This window comes from Tamandua tetradactyla, chromosome 1 (assembly GCF_023851605.1).
Source record: "Tamandua tetradactyla isolate mTamTet1 chromosome 1, mTamTet1.pri, whole genome shotgun sequence".
Classification (NCBI taxonomy): domain Eukaryota; kingdom Metazoa; phylum Chordata; class Mammalia; order Pilosa; family Myrmecophagidae; genus Tamandua; species Tamandua tetradactyla.
Genome location: NC_135327.1, coordinates 233,113,514 through 233,136,597, shown reverse-complemented (window position 1 = coordinate 233,136,597; position 23,084 = coordinate 233,113,514). Strand labels below are relative to the sequence as shown.

At 34.6% G+C, this 23,084-nt stretch overlaps 1 protein-coding gene across 8 annotated transcripts in view; it reads left to right on the top strand.

The window, feature by feature from the left end:
• The window catches only part of LOC143678023 (ankyrin repeat domain-containing protein 26-like), a 148,499-nt gene that overhangs the window by 83,502 nt on the left and 41,913 nt on the right, over positions 1 to 23,084 (top strand). For 7 of the 8 annotated variants that reach the window (XR_013173023.1, XM_077154903.1, XM_077154923.1 and 4 more), the window contains 7 exons: positions 7,733 to 7,900; positions 9,589 to 9,622; positions 9,913 to 10,054; positions 17,231 to 17,441; positions 18,661 to 18,844; positions 19,490 to 19,618; positions 21,297 to 22,253. Coding sequence is in view for 7 of the 8 variants with exons in the window: in XM_077154903.1 (XP_077011018.1) it covers positions 7,733 to 7,900; positions 9,589 to 9,622; positions 9,913 to 10,054; positions 17,231 to 17,441; positions 18,661 to 18,844; positions 19,490 to 19,618; positions 21,297 to 22,253 (1,825 nt within the window). In the remaining variant the exon portion in view is untranslated. The remainder of the gene's footprint in view (positions 1 to 7,732; positions 7,901 to 9,588; positions 9,623 to 9,912; positions 10,055 to 17,230; positions 17,442 to 18,660; positions 18,845 to 19,489; positions 19,619 to 21,296; positions 22,254 to 23,084) is intronic. The other variant, XM_077154879.1, reaches the window with a different exon arrangement.

The following is a 23,084-nucleotide window of genomic DNA, read 5'->3' as shown; positions in this document are numbered from 1 at the left end:
TTGGGTCTAAGATGTGTTTCCTGTAGACAGCATATCGAAGGATCCTGTTTTTTAATCCATTCTGCCAATCTATGTCTTTTGATTGGGGAATTCAGTCCATTGACATTTAGTGTTATTACTGTTTGGATAATATTTTCCTCCAACATTTTGCCTTTTGTATTATATATATCATATCTGATTTTCCTTCTTTCTACACTCTTTTCCATATCTCTCTCTTCTGTCTTTTTGTATCTGACTCTAGTGCTCCCTTTAGTATTTCTTGCAGAGCTGGTCTCTTGGTCACAAATTCTTTCAGTGACTTTTTGTCTGAGAATGTTTTAATTTCTCCCTCATTTTTGAAGGATAATTTTGCTGGATATAGGAGTCTTGGTTGGCAGTTTTTCTCTTTTAGTATTTTAAATATATCATCCCACTGTCTTCTAGCTTCCATGGTTTCTGCTGAGAAATCTACACAAAGTCTTATTGGGTTTCCCTTGTATGTAATGGATTGTTTTTCTCTTGCTGCTTTCAAGATCTTCTCTTTCTCTTTGACCTCTGACATTCTAACTAGTAAGTGTCTTGGAGAACGCCTATTTGGGTCTAATCTCTTTGGGGTGCGCTGCACTTCTTGGATCTGTAATTTTAGGTCTTTCATAAGAGTTGGGAAATTTTCAGTGATAATTTCTTCCATTAGTTTTTCTCCTCCTTTTCCCTTCTCTTCTCCTTCTGGGACACCCACAACACGTATATTTGTGCGGTTCATATTGTCCTTGAGTTCCCTGATACCCTGTTCAAATTTTTCCATTCTTTTCCCTATAGTTTCTGTTTCTTTTTGGAATTCAGATGTTCCATCCTCCAAATCACTAATTCTATCTTCTGTCTCTTTAAATCTATCATTGTAGCTATCCATTATTTTTTCTATGTTTGCTACTTTATCCTTCACTTCCATAAGTTCTGCGATTTGTTTTTTCAGTTTTTCTATTTCTTCTTTATGTTCAGCCCATGTCCTCTTCATGTCCTCCCTCAATTTATCGATTTCATTTTTGAAGAGGTTTTCCATTTCTGTTCGTATATTCAGCATTAGTTGTCTCAGCTCTTGTGTCTCATTTGAGCTATTGGTTTGTTCCTTTGACTGAGCCATATTCTCAATCTTTTGAGCATGGACAGTTATCTTCTGCTGCTGGCGTCTGGGCATTTATTCAGATTTCTCTTGGTGTTGGACCCAGCAAGGTTGTAATATTTTTCTGTGTAATCTCTGGGTTCTGTTTTTCTTATCCTGCCCAGTAGGTGGCGCTCGTGGCACACGTTTGTCTGCGGGTCCCACCAGTAAAAGCTGCTGTGGGACCTTTAACTTTGGAAAACTCTCGCCGTCCTGGGGGTTCGCTAGCCGAAGCGGCTTGAGCCGGCCCGGGGTCCGAACGCAGGGAGGGTGTCCGAACGCAGGGAGGGTTGCTGGTTGCCGCAGCCAGGGAAAGAGCCCGTCCGAATTTCCTAGTCGGCCCTGGGCAACAGGCGTGGCGGGAGGGCAGCAGCGGCCTGCCCGAGAGAGTGCACGTTCCCCGGGAGTCACGGGGTCACCGTTCTCCGCGGCCTGGGGGTTTCCGCTCCAATTCTCTCAGTTGGTCCGGGGGCTGCGCGTGGTGTGGGCGCCAGTCGCCTTGGTTTCAGGGGACCACCTCTCCAATTCTCCCAGCCGGCCCAGGAAGGGGGAAGGGAGTAACTCCGGCCGCTTGCCACCCCGCCCGGTAAGGCCCGCGCGCCTCGGCGATCTCACCCGAGCTGCTTCTCTCAGCCAGCCAGCCGTTCCAGGATGGGGTACGCTGTCTTTTTTATCTCTGTTGTGGCTTTGGGCGCTTTCTGTATCGTTTCTACTCCCCTAGTAGGTGTCCTGGAGAAGAAACTAAGATCCGCGCGTCTTACTAAGCCGCCATCTTCCAGGAAGTCCTCTAAAAATATTGTTTTTGCTGTGTTAACATACTAATGTACATTCTCAGCGTACAAACATTCCATACTTGGTGTACAATCATTGGCTCACAGTATCATCACATAGTTGTATATTCATCACCATGATCATTTTTTGAACATTTGCATCACTCCAGAAAGAGAATAAAAAGAAAAAACTCATACATGCCATACCCCTTTCCCCTCCCTCTAGTTGACCACTAGTATTTCCATCTACCCAATTATTTTTAACTTTTGTCCCCTGTAGTTTTTGTTATCTATATTTTTTACTCGTCTGTCTATACCCTTGGTAAAAGGAGCATCAGCCACAAGATTTTCACAGTCACACGGTCACATTATAAAAGCTATATCATTATACAGTCACCTTCAACAAACAAAGCTGTTGAAACACAGCTCTACAGTTTTAGGTACTTCCCTTTAGCCACTCCAAAACACCATAAACTTAAGAGGTATATCTCTATAATGCTTAAGAATAACCTCCAGGATAACCTCATGACTCTATTTGAAATGTCTGAACCACTGAAACTTTATTTCGTCTCATTTCTCTCTTTCCCCTTTTGGTCAAGAAGGCTTTCTCAGTCTCTTGATGCTGGGTCCCAGCTTATCCCGGGAGTTCTGTCCCTGCTGAGTTGACTTTGCCAATACTTTTTGATTAATATACTCTGAGATGTATCCAGGCATTACATTAAGCTATGCAATATTAAAGACTGTCATTCTTATTCTGAGTTTCCTATGTTTGGATTATTTAATGATCTGTGCAGACAGGTTGAGTTAGATTATGTCTACAGGAAACTTAAGTTCTGGACAAAATAAATCTTTCTTCCTTTGATCTTAAAGAGTAGGTGAAGTTCTAAAATACAGGCAATGTCTTCCTTACCCTTGTATTCTGAATTAACCAGAATCCCGACCTGATCGGCTTGGTTTTTATTTCCAAATACCAGCTTATACATATATAAAACAGCCCCTCAAAATCCAGAAATAACAATCACACTTCTTTGGACTAAATTTGACTGCTATAAAGCTTATAATTTAGGCCCCAGTTTTCTTAAAAGTGCTTTCTAAATGAGGTCATACAATATGTGCTCCTTTGTTTCTGGCTTATATTGCCTCACCAAATGTCCCACAGGTTCATTCACGTCCTTGCTTGCCTCACAACTTCATTCCTTTTTGTAGCAGCACAATGTTTGATCATATGTATGCAGTATCGTTTGCCAGTCTACTTCTCAATCAATGCATCTTTCAGCCATGACCAGTAAACGCTTTGGTGTAAAGTTTAGGAAGTTACCTACTATTATGAATTCTTGAAGATGTTTCCCTACATTTTCTTATAGGATCTTTATGGTACTAGTTCTTATATTTAAGTGTTTGATCCAGGTTGAGTTAATTTTTTATAGGGGATAAGGTAATGGTCCTCTTTCATTTTTTTTGGCTATTGAAATCCAGTTCTCCCATGCCCATTTATTGAAAAGACTATTTTGTCCCAATTCAGTGGATTTTGGGACCTTGTCAAAAATCGGTTGTCCAGATGAGTAAAATGTATGGATAACAAATAACAAATAATAGGGGGAACAAAGGTTAAAATAAATGGAATAGATTGAAATACTAGTGGTCAATGAGAGGAAAGGGTAAGAAGTGTGGCATGTATGAGTTTTTTCTTTTCTTTTTTTTATTTCTTTTGCTGGAGAGATGCAAATGTTAAAAAAAATGATCATGGTGGTGAATACACAAGTATGTGATAATATCATGAGCCATTGATTGTAACCATGACAAGAATGTTTTTGTATGTCAAGATGTCAGTATGTTTGTTTGTTTACAATAAAAATATTTAAAAAAAAGAAGAATAAACCCTTAAAAAAATCAGTTGTCCATAAATTTGGTGGTCCATTTCTGCACTCTTGATTCAATTCCATTGGTCAACACTTCTATCTTTGTGCCAGTACCATGCTGTTTGGACCACTGTGGCTTTATAACAGGTTTTAAAATCAAGGATTATTAATCCTCCCATTTTGTTGTTCTTTTTTAGAATGCTTTTAGTTATTCAGGGTTTCTTTTCCTTCCAAATGAAATTGGTAACTAGCTTTTCCAAGTCTTCAAAGTAGGTTGTTGTAATTTTGATTGGTACTGCATTGAATCTGTAGATCAATTTGGGTAGAATTAACATCTTAATTACATTTAATCTTCCTATCCGTGAGCATAGAATGTCTTTCCACTTATTTAGATCTTCTTTGATTTCTTTTGGCATGTTATATAGCTCTTTCTGTACAAGTCCTTTACATCCCTATTTAAGTAAACCCTTGGTTCTTTTAGTCACTATGTTGAGTGGAATTTTTTCCTTAATTGCTTCCTCGGTTAGGTCTTTGCTTGAGTATAGAAACATTGCTGATTTTTGCATGCCAATTTTATAACCTGCCACCTTGCTGAATTTGTTAGCTCAAATAACTTTGTTGTAGATTTCTCAGGATTTTCCAAGTTTATGATCATGTCGTGACAAATAATGAAAGTTTTACTTCTTCCTTTCCAATATGGATGCCTTTTATTTCTTTTTCCTGCCTGATTGCTCTAGCTAGAACTTCTAGTGCAGTGTTTAATAATATTGGTGACAGAGGGCATCCTTGTTTCCTTCCCAATCTTAGGGGGAACCTTTCAGCTTCTCAACATTATGATGTTGGCTATGGTTTTTTAATACATGCCTTTTATCAGGTTGAGGAAATTGCCTTTGATTCCTACCTTTTGAAGTGTTTTTAGCAGAAAAGGATATTGAATTTTTTCCAATACTTTTTCAGCATCAGTTGAGATGATAATTTGATTTTTCCCTTTCAATTTGTTAATGTGCTATATTATAGTAACTGACTTTCTTGTGTTGAGCCATCCTTGCATTCTTGGTATAAACTTCACTTGTCGTGGTATATAATTCTTTTAATGTGCTGTTGGGTTTGATTTGCTAGTATTTTGTTGAGAATTTTTACATCTAAATTCATTAGGGAGACCGTTCTGTAGTTTTCCTTTCTTGTAGCATCTGCACCTGGTTTTGGTGTTAAACTGATGTTAGCTTCATAAAATGAGTTAGGTAGTGTTCATTTTTCCTAAATTTTTTGGAAAAGTTTGGGCAGGATTGCTATTAGTTCTTTTTGGGATGTTCAGTAAAATTTCTCTGTGAAGCCATCTGGTCCTGGGCTTTTCTTTGTAGGAAGGTTTTTTGTTGTTGTTCTATGTAATTTTTTTTTTTTTTAATTTTTACTAATAAAACTAATCAACATACAATATGAACATTCTTTTTTTTCTTTTTTCCATCACATAACTGTATATTCATCATCATGATCATTTCTTTGAACATTTGCATCAATTCAGAAAAAGAAATAAAAAGAAAACTGAAAAAAATTCATACATACCATACCCCTTGCCCCTCCTTTCATTGATCGCTAGCATTTCAATCTACTAAATTTATTTTAACATTTGTTCCTCCTATTATTTATTTATTTTTAATGTATTGCTCATCTGTCTGTAAGGTAAATAAGAGAAGCATCAGATACAAGGTTTTCACAATCACATGGTCACATTGCAAAAGCTATATCATTATACAGTCATCTTCAGGAAACCTGGCTACTGGAACACAGCTCTAGATTTTCAGGCAGTTCCCTCCAGCCTCTCTGTTTCACCTTAACTAAAAAGGTGATGTCTATTTAATGTGTAAGAATAACCTCCAGGGTAACCTCTCAACTCTGTCTGGGATCTCTCAGCCATTGACACTTTATTTTGTCTCATTTCTCTCTTCCGCCTTTCAGTCCAGAAGATTTTCTCAATCCCTGTAGGAAGATTTTTGATGATTGATTGAATCTCTTTACTTGTCCTTGATTTGTTGAGATCTTCTGTTTCTTCTTGAGTCAGTGTAGCAGTTTGTGCATTTCTAGGAATTTGTCAATTTCATCTAAGTTGTCTAGTTTGTTGGCATATAGTTGTCCATGATATCCTCTTATGATTTTTCTTATTTCTTCGAGGTCTGTGATAATGACCCCTCCCTCTTATTGCTGATTTTGTTTATTTGCATACTTTCTTTTTTTCTTTGCCAGTCTTGCTAGTGGCCCCATCAGTTTTGTTGACTTTCTCAAAGAACCAACTTTTGGTTTTATTGATTCGTGTATTTTTTTGTTCTCCCATTCATTTAACTCTGTTTTAATTTTTATTTCTCTTCTTCTCTTTGCTTTGAGGTTAGTTTGCTGTTCTTTCTCAAGTTCCTCCAGGTGAGCAGTTAAGTCCTTGATTTTTGCTCTTTTTATTTTTTTGGTCCATGGGCAGATACTGGAAATTGAACCCGGGTCTCTGGCATGGCAGATGAGAACTCTGCCACTGAGGTATCGTTGCCCACCCTTTCTTCTTTTTTAATATAGACATGTAGGGCAATATTTTTCCCTCTCAGCACAGCCTTTACCACATCCCATGAGTTCTGATATGTTGTATTCTCATTTTCATTAGTCTCCGGACAGCTAGTGATTTCTCTAGCAATTTCTTCTTTGACCGACTCATTAAGAATGTGTTATTTAATTTCCATATAGTTGTGAAAGTTCTATTCTTTGGTGGTTATTGATTTCCAGCTGCATTCCATTGTGATCAGAGAAAGTGCTTTGAATAATTTCAGTGTTTTTGAATTTATAAAGACCTGTTTGTGCCTAGCATATGATCTATCCTGGAGAATGTTCCATGAGCACTACAGAATATCCTGGTGTTTTGGGGTGTAATGACATATATATGTCTGTTAGGTCTAATTGTTTAAGTTCTCTGTTTCCTTGTTGATCTTCTCTCTGGTTGGTCTGTCTGTAGAGGAGGTTGGTGTATTGAAGTCTACTACTGTTATTGTTGAAACTTCTATCATTCTCTTCAGGTTTGCTAATGTCTGTCTCATGTTCTTTGGCGCTCCTTGATTGGGAACATCGAATTTATGATTGTTATTTCTTCTTGGTTAATTGTCCCTTTTACTAGTGTATATTGTCATTCATTGTCTCTTATGATATCTTACATTTAAAGTCTATTTTGTCTAATATTAGTATGGCTACTCCTGCTTTCTTTTGGTTACAGATTGTATGCAACTTCTTTTTCCCTCCTTTCAAGCTTTTAATCGATTTGTATCCTTGTGTCTAAGATCAGTCTCTTGTAAGCAGTATGTGGTTGGATTATATTTCTTAATCCATTCTGCCAATCTGTATCTTTTAATTGGTAAGTTTAGTCTGTTGACATTCAAAGTTACTGCTGTAAAGGCATTTCTTGAATCTACCATGTTACCCTTTAGATTTTATTTATCAGACCTATATATTGTTTTCCCTCTTTCTCTTTTTATCCTTAAATTACCCTACTGATACTCCTCAGTTCTGTACCCTCTTCCATTCCTCCCTCTCCTGTTTTTTTTTTTTCCAGCTGGCAGAATTCCCTTTAGTCTTTCTTATAGAGCCAGTCTCTTGTTGACATATTCTTTCAGCCTTTTTTTGACTGTGAAATTTTTAATTTCTCTCTCAGTTTTGAAGGACAATTTGGCTAGTGTGATAGTTAGACTCAGTTGTCAACTTGGCTAGGTGCTTGGCCAGGTGAAGGCACCTAGTTCCGTTGCTGTGAGGTCCTGTTATATTTTACTTCTGAAAAGGCTTCCTTGTACTTTATTTAGTTGGTACTTAATAACTTTTCTATAAATTAATGAATAAATGAATATGGGGAAGAATTGGAATTTTGCAAAAATTGTTTTTTTATTCTTTGTCAGTCGAATTATTAAAAAGCATTGGCTTTTTAATGGATTTTTTTAAACTAGCAGTCCTGCCTTGCATATGAAGGATGTAAAGAAAAATGAAAATGAAAAATGGACCTCCAGAGAATCTGTCATTACAACGGTGTTTGAGAAGACGGATTCGCTGACTGGCATTCTACTACAAGTGAATGATGACAGCAGTTTAAGTGAAATAGATCAGGATGAAGAAAGGTAAAATATATAAATTCTTTATTTCCCTTTGAAGGAGTGTCAGAAGTGATAAAACAGGGAAATGTAATGTACAGGGCAAGGTAAGAGAATGCTCAGCTGTATCAAATACTGCTGAAAGTTTGATTAGGACGAGGACAGATGGCTGTCACAGGGAGCATTTCCAATAAATGGTGGACATGGAGGCCAAATTGTAGTAGATAAATGCAGGCAACTCCTTAGAGAAGTTTTACTGCAGAAGGCAACAGAAAGAGTGGTAACTAAGAAGAAGGTAGGATTCAAAGGAGGTGTTCTAGGTTGCAAGCTTCCAGAATGCAATGTACCGGAAACAAAATGGCTTTTAAAAGGGGAAATTTATTACATTGCAAGTTTACAGTTCTAAGGCTGTGAAAATGTCCAAATTAAGACAAGGTTTTGAAAATATCCAAATTAAGGCACCTACAAGAGGTTATCTTCACTCAAAAAAGGCCGATGACGTTCAGGGTTTCTCTCTCAGCTGGAAGGGCATATGGTGAAGCTAGCTTTCTTTCCCGGCCTCTTGGTGTATGAAGCTCCACTGGGGGTGTTTTCCTTCTTCATCTGCAAGGTTCTCTGATTGCATGGGCTCTAAAGCTTTTTCAGAAATGGTTCCCTCTTAAAGGGCTCTAGTAAGCTACCGCATCTTGAATGAATAGAGGGAGACACAACTCCATGGAAACCATCTAATCAAAAGTTACCACTCACAATTGGGTGGGTCACATCTCCATGGAAACAATAAAAAAGACTGTATTAAGTTCTAGGTACAAAAGCCATGTTTTTGTAAACTTAACACATATCATGTGCTCAATAGGTATTTGTTGAATGCATGAATAAAGGGTCGAATGGATGAATGAATGCCTGTTGATGAATTTTTTTTAAAATCAAATCTTTAGTTTATTGAAAGTAGTTTTCCACTATTGCCTAGATATAAATATTTTTTATTTAAAAACGTGCAAGATTAAAAAATTAATATATATAATTATAGTTGAAATTGGGATGGTAATATGAATTCATTTGCTACCGTATTACTTAAAAGTAAATATTATTTTCACAGTATATTGTAAAACACATGCTTTAGAGCTACAGTTCCTGGGTTTGAATTTTGTGTCTGCTACTGACCAATTCTATTGCCCTGGGCAAGTTACTTAACTAGAAACTGTGCCTCCGTTTCTTCCTTTTTAAAATACCTAGTATATTACCTACCTCATAGAATCATTGTGAGGATTAAAATGAGTTAAGACATGTAAAGTGCTTAGAATAGTACATAGCAAGTCCTCAAAAAACTAATTCATATTATCATTATTAAATAAGTAGTTCTCTTATAAAAGGATTTAAGTAATAGTTTCCAAATAGAATTGTGCCAATAAAAGCTTGTTTTTATTTGAAAACAACAATGAATCTGTTACATTTTTTCTATCAAATAATGCAAATAACGTTATAGTTTTCCTTTTGATCTGAACTTAGTACTTTTTAATGAAATTTTTGCATTTTAATTCTTTAATGTTTTTTCTATTAATAGTTTAATCCTCATTGTAGAAAATTATAGTATTTAAAATTACCTGTAAACTTACAGAAATTATTAATGTATATTTTTATATAAAAACAATAGTTTTGGATACTGTTTATATTTTACATGCATAATATTTGCCTGAAAGAAATTGTTTGTTTTTCAGACCTACAAAGAAAACCTGTGATGAAAAGAACAAGGTACGGTAAAAAATAAATTATCAAAAATATTATTGTGTAGTTGAAGAAAATGCATTTTAAAGGTTAAATTGAAAAAAGTAGATTTTTTTTATTATAAATACTTCTAATTTGTAAAAGTGGTTTAGAAACATTAACTAATGATAAATGTATCCTCTTGACAAAAATCAGTTCTTTTAAAGCAGTTCCTTCCTAAATTGTTGCTCATATAAAATGATGGAAATTACCTCTGTAAACTTAGTATGCTATAAATATTTGGGGAACATTTTGAAATAGTATTATTTATTTTATAGGTCAAAAAGGAAATTAATTCTATGGATGAACTTGATGACTTGACTCAGTCATCTGAAACAGCTTCAGAGGATTGTGAATTGCCTAGCTCTAATTATAAAAATTCTGTGTTGCTAATTGAACAACTTGGAATGGTTTGTAAAGGTAGGACCCTTGTATAAATATAAAGCCTTTTTATATATACTGTTGTAATGTGCACACCTTGTTTAGTATTGCACCGTAGAGCACTGATGTGCTTTAGTGCTGGTCATCTCAGAAATATGTTTTATATTAAAATGGAGTGAGAGCTACTGTACACTCTCAGTCACACAGCTCTGATAATTTCCACTATTCTTGCCTTATTTCAGTGTGAATGCGCTGCAGTCTTTCTGTTGACTCCACCTCTCTCCTATGCCTTCACTTAAGATCAAGTTACCTTTATCTCCTACCTGGAATACTGCAGTCATCTCAGAACTGTGTTCCCTGCACCAGATCTCCCAAAACTGTGGTCTACAATGCAACCATAATTATTACATATTTTTAAAAATTCAGATTATGTAACCCCCTTGCTTAGAACCCAGCAATCATTTCTCATGCTATATGGTTAAAGACCACACTCCTCTAGCTTCATCTTGCATCATTTCCTATCTTCCTTTTTCTGTGTGCCAGCTACTTTCTTAGGTATTTGTTCCAACATAGAGCTTTTGGTTTCACCAGCTTTAGTTAGGTATAACAGACAAACGGTAAATTGTACGTATGTAAAATATACAATGTAAGTATTGACTTATGTGTCTACATGAGAAAACACCACCACAATCAAGGTATTTAACATTTCTATCACCATCAAAAGTTTCCTTTTGTGCCTTATATTCCCTTATTAAGAAACTGCCAAACTGTTTTCTAAAATAGTTGTACCGTTTTCCATTCCCACTCGAAGTGTCTGAGAGTCCCAGTTCCTCCACATCCACACCAACACTTAGTCTGGACCATCTTTTCACTCTTAACCATTCTAATAGGTGTGCAGTGTGTATATCATTATGGTCTTAATGTGCATTTCCCCCAACGTCTAATGATGTTGAACATGTTTTCATGTGCTTATTTCTCATCTGTTTATCTTCTTTCATGAACTATTAGTACTAATTTCCACTCCATTTAAAATATTAGTTTGTGTTGTTATTTGTTGAATTTTGAGAGTTCTTTATATATTCTGTAAATATTTCCTTTTTCAGCTATATTTTTTTGCAAGGATTTTCTCCCAGTCTGTGGCTTTTTTTTTTTTTCGTTCTCTTAGCAGTGTCTTTTGAAGATCAGTAGTTTTACATTTGATGAAGTCCAACTTATCCATGTGTTCTTGGTATGAAAGAACTCTTTGCCTAGCACAAGGTCACAAAGATTTTCTCCTATGCTTTCTTTTAGAAGTTTCATAGTTCTAGGTCTAATGTTTAGATCTATGATTGATTTTGATTTTAGTTTTGTATATGCTGAGGTATGGCTCCAAGTTATTGTTTTTCTTCTTTTTAACAATTTTATTTAGGGCCACTGTGGCTCAGCAGGCAGAGTTCTCGCCTGCCATGCAGGAGACGCAGGTTCATTTCCTGGTGCCTGTCCATGCGAGAAAAAAAAAGATTTTATTTAAAATGGGGTGCTTATATACAAAATGACAGAATAATTCAGTACTAACAGTTTGTTCTCATTTTAGAGAGCAAAGACATTTACTCATTGCTTGCTAATCTGTGATAATGCTGTTTAATGCACAATAATCTTGTGCTAAGAAGTCATTACCACATAATATTTATTCAGTACCACTGTGTATATTGTGAGGTTCCAAGTGCATTTTTTGTGTGTGTGGATGTCCAGTTGTTCCCGGCTGTTCTGTTTACACTGCATTGCCATTATGCCTTTGCCAAAAATGAGTTGTCCATGTATAGGTGGGTTTATTTCTGGGCGCTCTATTTTGTCTCATCAATCTACTACATTGGGATTTGTGCTGAATTGGTAGAGTAATTTTGGGATCTTTGACATCATAACAATGCTGAATCTTTCAACCCCAAGCAAAGAATATCTCTTTCCATTTATATACACCTTAATTTGCTCAATAGTATCTTATAGCTTTTAGTGTATAAGTCCTTCCATCTTTTGTCAAAGGTGTCTATATTTCATATTTTTTATGCAGTTGTAAATGATATTTTTAAAATTCCAACTGTTTTTTGCTAGTATATAAATATAGTTGATTTTGTATTGATTTTGTATCATGCAGCTTTGCTAAACTCACTTATTAGTTCTAGTAGCTTTTTTTAGATCCTGTTAGATTTTTTACATAGACAAGGGATCATCAAACTTTTTCTTAAAGGGCCTGATAATGAATATTTAAGACTACGGTCAATACGATCTCTACTGCAACTAATTACTTCTGCCATTGTAGCATGAAAGCAGCCACAGACAATACATAAATGAATGGACATGTCTGAGTTCTAGTAAAACTTTACTCAAAAAAACAAGCAGCTGGTCCCCAGGTTGGAATTGCTGACTCCTATATGTGATTATGTTGTTGGTGAATGTGTTAGTTTGAAAGCTGCTAGGATGCAGTATACAGAGCTAGAACGGCTTTTAAATAGGGGAATTTAATGAGTTACAAGTTTACAGTTCTAAGCCTATGAAATCGTCCAAACTGAGACATCCAGAGAAAGATACCCTAATTCAAGGAAGACCAATGGGTCAGGTACACTTCTGTCATCTGGGTAGTCATGTGGCTGACATCTGCTGCTCCCTTCTTCCTGGGCTCTGTTGCTTTCAACCTCTATTCCTGTGGGGGTTCCTCACTTTACTTTTCCAGGGCTGGCTTTCGTCTCTTGGCTTCCCTTGGCTCTCTCCAGGTTCTTACTTGCTTAACATCTCATGGTGATGTCTGCTGGGCTCCAAGCATCTCCAGATGTCTTTATCTCTGTTCTCCACATACCTGCATCTGTCAACTCTGCTGTGAAGTTTCTGTCAGCTCTGAGGCTTCTGTCATTTCTGACTCTCTCTAAAATGTTTCCTCTTTTAAAGGATTCCAGTAAATTAATCAAGACCCACCTGGAATAGGTGGAGTCATATCTCCATCTAATCAAAGGTCACAGCCACAATTGGGTGGCATATCTCTGTTGAGATTGTCTAATCAAAAGATTCCAACCTACAGTATTGAATCGGATTAAAACATAGTTTTTCTGGGGTACATGATATTTTCAAATTGGCACAATGAATAAAGGTTGTTTTGCTTCTTCCTTTCCAATTTGGATGCCTTTTATTTCTTTTTCTTGCCTGGTTGCTCTGCCTAGAATCTCCAGTACAATGCTGAATAGAGATAGTTGAAGCACACATTCCTGTTTTGTTTCCAGTTTATGGGAAAAGTATCCAGTCCTTAATCATTGTCTATGACATTAAGTGTAAACTTATCATAGATGCTTTTATTCATGTTGAAGGTGTCTCATATTTCTGGTTTGCTGAGATGTGGAATTTTGTCAAATGCCCTTTCTGTATCTACTGAGATAATTTGGTTTTTCATTTTCAGTTTATTAATATGATGAATAACATTAATTGATTTTCAACTGTTGAAACAATCCTGTGCTTCTGGGATAAACCTCATTTGGTCATGATGTTTTATCCTTTTGATATATTGTTGGATTTGATTTTCTAAAAATTTGTTTAGAATATTTGTATCTGTGTTCATGAGTTATTTATCTGTAGTTTTCTTTCTTATAATTTTTTGACTGATTTTGTTAGTCTTATAGAATGAGAATGAGACTCTTCATTTTGGGGGGAAGAGTTTTATAGAATTGGTATTATTTTTTTTTGCATAGAATGTTTGGTAGAATTTATAGTTTAGCCATCTGGACATGGAGTTTTCTTTGAGAAGTTTTTAAGCTATGTTTTTTTTTTCCTTTTTTGATTCAGGGCTATTCAGGTTATCTATTTTTTTTTCAAATTGGCAAATCTTCACACACATACGGTCCATACATGGTGTACAATCAGTGGCTCTGTGTCATCACATAGTTGTGTATTCATCACAATGATCATTTTTAGTACATTTGCATCACTCCAGGAGAAGAAATAAAAAGAAAAAAAAAAACAACTCATACATCCCATACCCCTTCCCTTCGCTCTCATTGACCACTGGTGTTTCATCTACCCAACTTATTTTACCCCTTCTCCCCCCTATTATTTATTTATTTTTTATCTACATTTTTTTACTCATCTGTCCATACCCTGGATAAAAGGAGCATGAGACACAAGGTTTTCACAATTACACAGTCACATTGTAAAATTATATTGTTATACAATCATCTTCAAGAATCAAGGTTACTGGAACACAGCTCAACAGTTTTCAATCTATATAATGCTTAAGAATAACTGAAATCTCTTAGCCACTCAAACTTTATTTTGTTTCATTTTTCTCTTCCCCCTTTTGGTCAAGAAGGCTTTCTCAATCCCATGATGCCGGGTCCCAGCTCATCCCAGGAGTTCTGTCCCATGTTGCTAGGGAGATTTATACCCCCTGGAGTTATATCCCACATAGTGAAGAAGGCAGTGAGTTCACCTGCCCTGTTGGCTTAGAGAGAAAGGCCATATCTGAGCAACAAAAGAGGTTCTCTGGGGGTGGTTCTTAGGATAATTTTAAGTAGGTTTAGCCTATCCTTTGCAGGAATAAGTTTCATAGGGGCGAACCCCAAGATCGAGGGTTCAGTCTATTGATTTGGTTGTCCCCACTGCTTGTAAGAATATCAGAAGTTCTCCAAATGGGGAAGTTGAATATGTCCTCCTTTCTCCCCAGTCCCCCAAAGGTACTTTGCAAATGCTTAATTATCCACTGCCCAAATTACTCTGAGCTATATCAGGGCATCACATTAACCTGAACATATCTGTTCCTTCTTAACTGAGCTTATTAATTTGTGTCTTTAAAGGAATTTGTCCATTTCATCTAAGTTGTCAAATTTACTCACTTAAATTTTGTGATATTACCTTATTCTTTTAATATCTATAGAATATGCAGTAATGTCACATAACCCATTTCTAATAATGGTTGCATCTTCTCCATTTTTTTCCTATCAGCCTGACTAGAGAGTTACCATTTTTATTGATTTCTCAAAGCATTTGGTTTCATTGATTTTTCCTCTAGTGTTTTTCTCTTTTCTATTTCAATGATTTTTCTCTTTGATGTTTATTATTTCCTTTCTTCTGACTTGCTTTAGGTTTAATTTGCTTTTCTTTTTCTAATCTCTTAAGGTGGGTGTGAAGGTTATTGATTTGAGACCTTTCTTCTTATCTAATATGTTCACTGCTATAAACTTCCTCTTAAGTACTGCTGAAGCAGCGTTCCGTAAATTCCTGATGTATTGTGTTCTCCCTTTCATTCAGTTTAAAACAGTTTGTATTTTCACTTTTTGTTACCTAATTGAACCAGGGGTTAATTAAATGAGTGTTCTTTAGTTTCTAAATATTTGACTGTTTTCCAGAAATAGTTTTGTTATTATTTCTAATTTGGCTGCCTTGTGGTCAAAGGATGTTTTTGTATGGCTTAAATCATTTTTAATGTATCAAAATTTATTTTGTTATGGCCCAGGAACATGGTCTAGTCTTGATGAATGTTCCATGGGTACTTGAAAGCGCTAGTGTTGTTCAAGTCTACATACATATGCTTGCTGGTGTCTACCTACCTATACTTTTTCTACCATTTCTTGATTGAGGGGTATTAAAATATCAGACTGTGATTGTGAATTTGTCTATTTTTTCTGGTATTCTGTTAATGTATTTTGAATATATTAGGTACTGTTAGGCACATCAAGTTTTTAGGATTGTTATGTCTTCTTAATTAATTGACTGTTTTATCATTATGAAATGACCTTGTTTATTGCCAGTATTTTTTGCTCTGAAATCTACTTTGTCTGATGTTAATGTAGCTACCTGAGTTCCTTTTCCTTTAGTCAAGTGTTAGTGATATATTTCATCCTGTAACTTTTAACCAAGTTGTTTCTTTAAAATCAAAGTGCATTTCTTGCAGGTGGCCTATACTTGGGTCTTGCTTTTTTGTCTATGTTAAGCTCTGCCTTTTAATTGGGACTTTTAGACTATTTTCATTTAATGTGATTATTGATATCATTAAGTTTGAGTCTGTCATCATGCTGTTTTTTTGTACCATCTGTTCTTTGTTTTTCATTTCTTCTTTTTTCTGCCTTCTTTAGGTAAGTAGTTTTTATAAATTAAGTTTTATCTTTTTTGGCTTATTAGCTATAACTTTATTTTGTGCTTTTAATAGTTGCATTAGGATTTATAGACTACATATAATTTATTCTAGCCTGCCTTCAAATAATTTTATATCACATCATACAACAGGATAAGAAAATTGCATTTATATACTTCCATTTCTTCTCTTGCTGTTGTGCATTTTACATTTATGTAAGTTATAAACCCCAGAATACATTGTCACTATTTTTGTTTAAGCAGTGAATTATCTTTTAAAGGAAACTGAATAATGAAATGATCTTATGTGTTAATCCTTGTAGTCATTTCTAGTGCACTTCACTCTTTTATGGGACCCGCATTTCCATTCTGTAAAACTCCAAGGTTTTGTCTCTGTACCACTCTCTCCTCTCTGGTGTTTTCTCCTATCATCTCTGTCTGCCTTGGCTTCTCCAGACTCTCAGCTTCATCACTTCAACTCAGGGAATCCATTGGACCTCAGTTTGTTCTCCCTACATTGTGACCTGGAAACTTTCAAGACAGTGAGCTGGGGCAGTTCTAAGCCTTACTTCATTTCTTTCCTTTCCTTCGGAGACCATTATCCTTCACTGCCTGAAGCCCATTTTCTTGAAAATTGTTTAATGTATTTTGTCTGTTTTGTTTTTGGGTGCTTCAGGAGGGGTTCTAAAACAGTACTGTTATTCCAGTATGATTGGAAGTAGATTGTAATATGCTTTGGTCTGTCTTGAATACTCTTCCTCCCCCTTTGCTTAATTACTTCCTGCTCATCCTCCAGTTCTTAGTGCAAGTATCTCTTCCTCAGGGAAATTTTCTTTGGGTTCAGTCTAGGTCAAGTTCTCTTATGTGACCATGGAACTCGGTTTTCTTACCATATCTATCTGAATTCTCATTATGATTGTCTTTCTCCTACACTAGACTTTAAGCTAAAGAGGAGCAGAGCTCTTGTCTATTTTATCACTTGTCTATAGGCAAGAGGTCTTCCACAGCGTATGCATTCAGTGTATATTTGTTCAATGTATGAATGAGTAAATGTACAAGTATATGGTTCATTATACTTAAAGAGTACTCATGTATTTTATTTTTATCCTTGTATTCTCCCTGATACAGATTCTGTTAGCCTATTGAAAACCCAGGATGTAGTTCTTTCGTATGAAAGATTAGAACTTAAAAAAAATCACTGTGAGCTACATACGGGAAAAATTAAAGACATGGAAAATAAGGTTAGTGGACTACAAAAGGAGCTATCAGAAACCAAAGAAATGAAATCGCAGTTAGAGCATCAGAAAGTAGATTGGGAACAAGAACTTCGCAGTTTGAGGTATAAATCTTGGATTTGAAGAAATGTTTGAACTATTTACTACTTTATTACTGATAATGTAAGATAACTTTTGTAATTGCCAACTCACCTTCTGGGATTTTATAGGGGAGAAAAATTCTTAGTTCTGTGGAATATGAAATTCTTGGCAAATATACAGCAAGCCCTTAACATGAATGTTTATACTAATTATTAAGTGTATATTCTTATTTACTTTGAATAAATTCTTCAGTAAAGAATTACTTGGTTAAAGCACAATAATTTTTTAAAAGGGTACTTGATCCATACTTCTAAGTTGTTCACAAGACATTTTATATTAATTTATACTTCTATCATTAGAATACGAAATGGCCATTTTTCTCAAACCAGAATCATTGTTTAATTGTGCAGTTTTCCATATGTAGGGAATGAGAATTAAAATGGAAAGTGGCTATCATTTAATCAGTTTACATGTAACCTTGTTGCCCCAAAAGGGATTTTAAAATGATTTATGAAATAGATGATAATAATAAGGTAGGATAAGTTAAAAGTTCTACAAAAGAAGAAGTATAAAAAACATGAGCGGGCGGGCCATGGTGGCTCAACAGGTAAGAGTGCTTGCCTGCCATGCCTGAGGATCCGGGTTTGATTCCCGGTGCCTGCCCATGTTAAAAAAAAAAAAAAAAACATGAGCAACAGATGTTAGTCCACCTAGCCTCATGTTGGATTATAGTAATCTACAGATATATGTTATATGAAAGATATCCTGATTGTGCTGTCTTATACCATAAATCATTTTTAGGGGTACATGTAGTATTTTATCTTCATGAACTCCAATAATATTTTATTTCCAGTGAATTTATAAACATTAAATAGCAACTTCTCTTTTTAATTAGACAACTCTAAATTATTTGTCCTAATGTCCTTTATTTGGAAATAAAGGTAATTTTCAAACCAAACATTACTAAATAATTTCAAAATTCCTCTCCCATAGTATTTATGAGAGTAACTAGTAAAAAAAACTTACCAATTAGCAGAATGTCCTTTTATCGCTACTTTCAAGTATAACTTTTCAAAGATATTAAACTGAGAAATTAAAAAACAGGAGAAATTGAAAGGAAAGTAATTTGAGAACACAGAAATTTCATAAACTGGATAATATACCAACATAAAGGACCAGAGCACCAAATAAACTTTTAATTTTCTACAAAGTGAATTTTAAGTTAGGCATATTTTATTGCAGATATACCTTAAAACAAGAAGAAGAAAAAAGAAGAAATGCTGATATGTTGTATGACAAAATTAGGGAACAATTAAGAAGAAAAGAAGAGCAGTATAGTAAAGAAGTTGAAATGAAACTACAACTTGAATTCAGTCTTCGAACACTAGTTATGGAATTGAGGACTGTAAGAAATAATTTGAATCAGGTAAATTAATCTGTAGTAAGAATTTTTCATATTTCTAGCTTTATTTCATTGATATTATTTGTACTATCCCTTTGATTTAATGTATAGTATTTAAATTTAAAATGAGCCAAAAAATGTCATCTCATCCTAAATATGAACTATGATATTCATGGTTAAAATAACTATTTACTATTATTTTATTGCAATTATTGTCATATAGTAGGTGTTGAGTATATAATTCCTGAATAATGGAATGGAAGGTAAATTAAATTGAGTTTAATCATTAAATGTTAAATTAATGTTAATTAACTTAACATTAATTAAATGTTAAATTAAATGTTACTTTAAATGTTAAATGTTAATTTTGGCATTTTTCATGTTAAAATATAGCTATGAAAGTATAAGACTGAATGTTTTGTAAAGAAATTTTCTTTCACAATACTACATCTGGATGTAAGAACTGTTTCTCGCTTTATGACAAATTTAGTTATCATATATATGCTTAAAATTTGAATAATTCAGATGGTGTAAAGATCCTTGAATTTTAATAGACTTCTTTAATAGATCTCTCTCTTTTTTTTTAAGGTTCTGCTCTTAATTAAGGTTTTAGGCTTTTGTTTTTTAATGGTGTAAGAGCCCCCCAAAATTAATGAAATGTATGTCTAGGTTGTAGAAGAGCGAAATGACATCCAGAGGCAACTTTCTCGAGAACGGAAAGCCAGAAGAATATTCCAAGATGGAATTCTGACTAATCACCTTTGTAAACAGAAGGAGATAGAAACAGCTCAAAAGAAAGTGAGTGAGAACTGTGGCATATTTTCTGTAGACATTTTAAAATATGTGTGTATGTGTTTGTGTATATATTTTAAAAACCGACTATGAGTCATGGAAAATATAGGGGATTTTTAAACCAAATATTCTTGGTGGAGGGAGGGAGGAGGCATTTTTGGTCCCTTGATAAAGTAACGTTCTTAATTCAGATTTATTTGTCTGCAGCAGTCAAGTCGTGCCATTCACAATGGTGCTATCCAAAGAGAGTATTAATATTTTACATAGAAATGGATAATCCTTCTATAATCTTGAAACTGTTGCTACCAACAACAAATGTGTTTCTTTTGGGCAGTGATTTCACTCCCTTGATCTATTAACAGAAAGGGTAGTTTGTCAATTCCTCCCATAGATAAAGTAAGGAAAAGTATAGCCACAAGCCATATTTTGAATACCAGTCTCCTCAAACTTGAGAAAAATAACAATTTGCTCCAAGTGAGGTCCTATTTTAGTACTAGGAGCTTTTTGAAAACAATAGAAATGACATAACTTTTTTTTTTTTTTTTGGCATGGGCAGGCACTGGGAATCGAACCCTTTAACATTTTATTCTTAGTAAAATAGTTTAGTTTATTTTCACATTTGTTACTCCTTCAAACATTATGAAAAGGAAATAAAAATTATTAAGCAGTAAATAAACTTAGCTTTTCTAAGAAGAGCACTATAAATTTTACATTATTTACCATTAGTCTTTTAAAGTATAATGTGTCTTGTATTTTTATGTTTATACTAGAAAAGTAACCATGGTTTAGTGGAAAAGCACTACTTGGAAGAACACAAAAGACATGGGGGAAATCCTGCAAATTGTATTTATTTTTGAGTCTTTATTTTACAGAATTGTCATAATTAAATGAGTTAATTGATTTGTGTGTGTGTGTGTGTATATATATATAAATGCTTTCTTTGAACAATGCCTAGTTTTATTGGTTATCAATAAATGTAATTCTTATAATTGACTATAAAAATGTTAGAAACATAGAAATCTATGGAATGTCCTCAGAAAAAAAGAACTTAAAGAACTCTAAGAAATTTAATCTGTATAAATATATGCAGAGCCAAGATCTTAATGAGTAGTAGTTGTATATGTTAGATATCAAACTGTAAACCCATTTGGAATTAATTTAGATTAAGAATAATGTGATATTATTTGGGGTAATTCAGAAAGAAGTACTTAAAATTATAGGATAGATATGTGAAATATATTGTATATTGTATATGTACATTTGAGAAGGGATTGTATTTAAATTTTTAGTCTGACCAAATATATGCAGAGTGAAAGCTGTGCAGATAGGGTAGCTGTAAACTAATTTTTTCTTAATGTAGTCTCATTTATTGAGCTTTATTTTGCTCCGTCTGGGTTTGTTGAAATTCAGAGAAAGACATTTCCAATGCTGAGATTCTTAAAAAAAAATTCTCTTCTGGTTTCTTTTTACTTTCACGGTTTCATTTTTTTCTATGAAATTTTTGCAATTTATCCTGCATAACATATGAGGTTTGGATTCAACTTAATTTTTTTCCATTTGGATTTTTACTTGTTGCAACCCTTTTATTATATACACTTATCGGTTATTCTTTAATTTCAGAGGACATCATGATATGTCATTTTGTTGAGTGCTAACTAAGTCATCTTTATTTTATAAAACTTAGGTTTCTGATAATCATGAAAAAGGAAAAGATCTTTTGCATAAAAACCACATGTTGCAGGATGAAATTGCCATGCTAAGATTGGAAATAGACACAATAAAAAATCACAACCAGGAAAAAGATAAGAAATATTCTGAGGACATTGAAACTGTAAAAGAAAAAAATGATGACCTTCAAAAGACATTAAAACTGAATGAGGAAACATTAGCAAAAACAATATTTCAGTATAGTGGGCAGCTGAATGTTCTGACATCGGAGAATGCAATACTAAACTCTAAATTAGAGAATGAAAAACAGAACAAGGAAAGGCTGGAAACAGAAGTTGAATCATACCGTTCTAGACTAGCTGCTGCTATAAACGACCATGATCAAAGTCAGACATCGAAGAGAGATCTGGAACTTGCTTTCCAGAGAGCAAGAGATGAGTGGTTTCGTTTGCAGGACAAAATGAATTTTGATGTGTCTAACCTAAAAGATAACAATGAGATTCTTTCCCAACAACTTTCTAAAGCTGAAAGTAAATTCAATAGCCTAGAAATTGAGCTCCATCACACAAGAGATGCTCTGAGAGAAAAAACTCTGACTTTAGAACGTGTACAAAGAGACCTAAGCCAAACACAGAGTCAAATGAAGGAGATTGAACACATGTATCAAAGTGAACAAGGTAAAGTAAATAAGTATATTGGAAAACAGGAATCCTTAGAGGAAAGGTTATCCCAACTGCAAAGTGAAAATATGTTACTTCGACAGCAACTGGATGATGCCCACAACAAAGCTGACAGTAAAGACAAGACAGTAATTAACATCCAAGGTCAATTTCAGGATATCATAAAAAAGCTTAAAGCTGAAAATGAAAAACAGAACCTTCTGCTGGAAGAGAGAAATAAAGAATTAACCAGTGAATGTAGTCATTTAAAAGAACGAATGTATCAGTATGAAAATGAGAAAGCAGAAAGAGAAGTAAGTATCAAGAAATATAAACAATTTTTTAACTTCTTGAAATAAAATTCAAAGTTATATTTGGTTATGGTTAAATGTTGAGTCTAGTTGAATATGAAAATATACAGACTATAAGTGTATTTGCTATGTCCGCATAGAAACAAAACTTGTATCCAGTAAATAAAAATTAGACTTGAAAGGTATTTAACTTTAAGTAAAGACATTGTGTCACCTATGAATTTTTCTAACTTTTTTTATTGTGAAATATAACGTATATACAAAAAAGTAATAAATTTCCAAATACATTTTAATAAGTGGTTATAGACCAGAGTATAAAGTTGGGTATGGGTTACAGATCCACAATTTTTTGTTTTTTCTTCTAGCTCTTCCAAAACAATGGAGACCAAAAGAAGTATCGGTATAATGATTCAGCTCTCATACTTATTTCTTAAACTCTACCTTCTCTGTATATCTCTACCATCACCTTTGATTTTTCTCCCACTTTTAAGGGTGTTTGGGCTATGACCATTACTAATGTTTTCACGTTAAAAGGGGCAGTTGATAATATGAGATGGGGGGATGAAATTAGCTGATGTTCTGGAAAGGCTGGCCCCTCTGCATTTCAGGACTCATCTGGTCTAGGGACCCATGTGAAGGTTGTAGGTTTCTGGAAAGTTACCCTAGTGCATGGAACCTTTGTAGAATCCCTGGAAGTCACCTCCCATGCCACCAGGGAGACTTTCAACCCTAGATGTCATGTCCCATATAAGGATGAGGGCAATGGTTTCACTTGTAGAGTTGGGCTTAGAGAGAGGCCACATCTGAAGAACAAGAGAGGTCCTCAGGAAATAA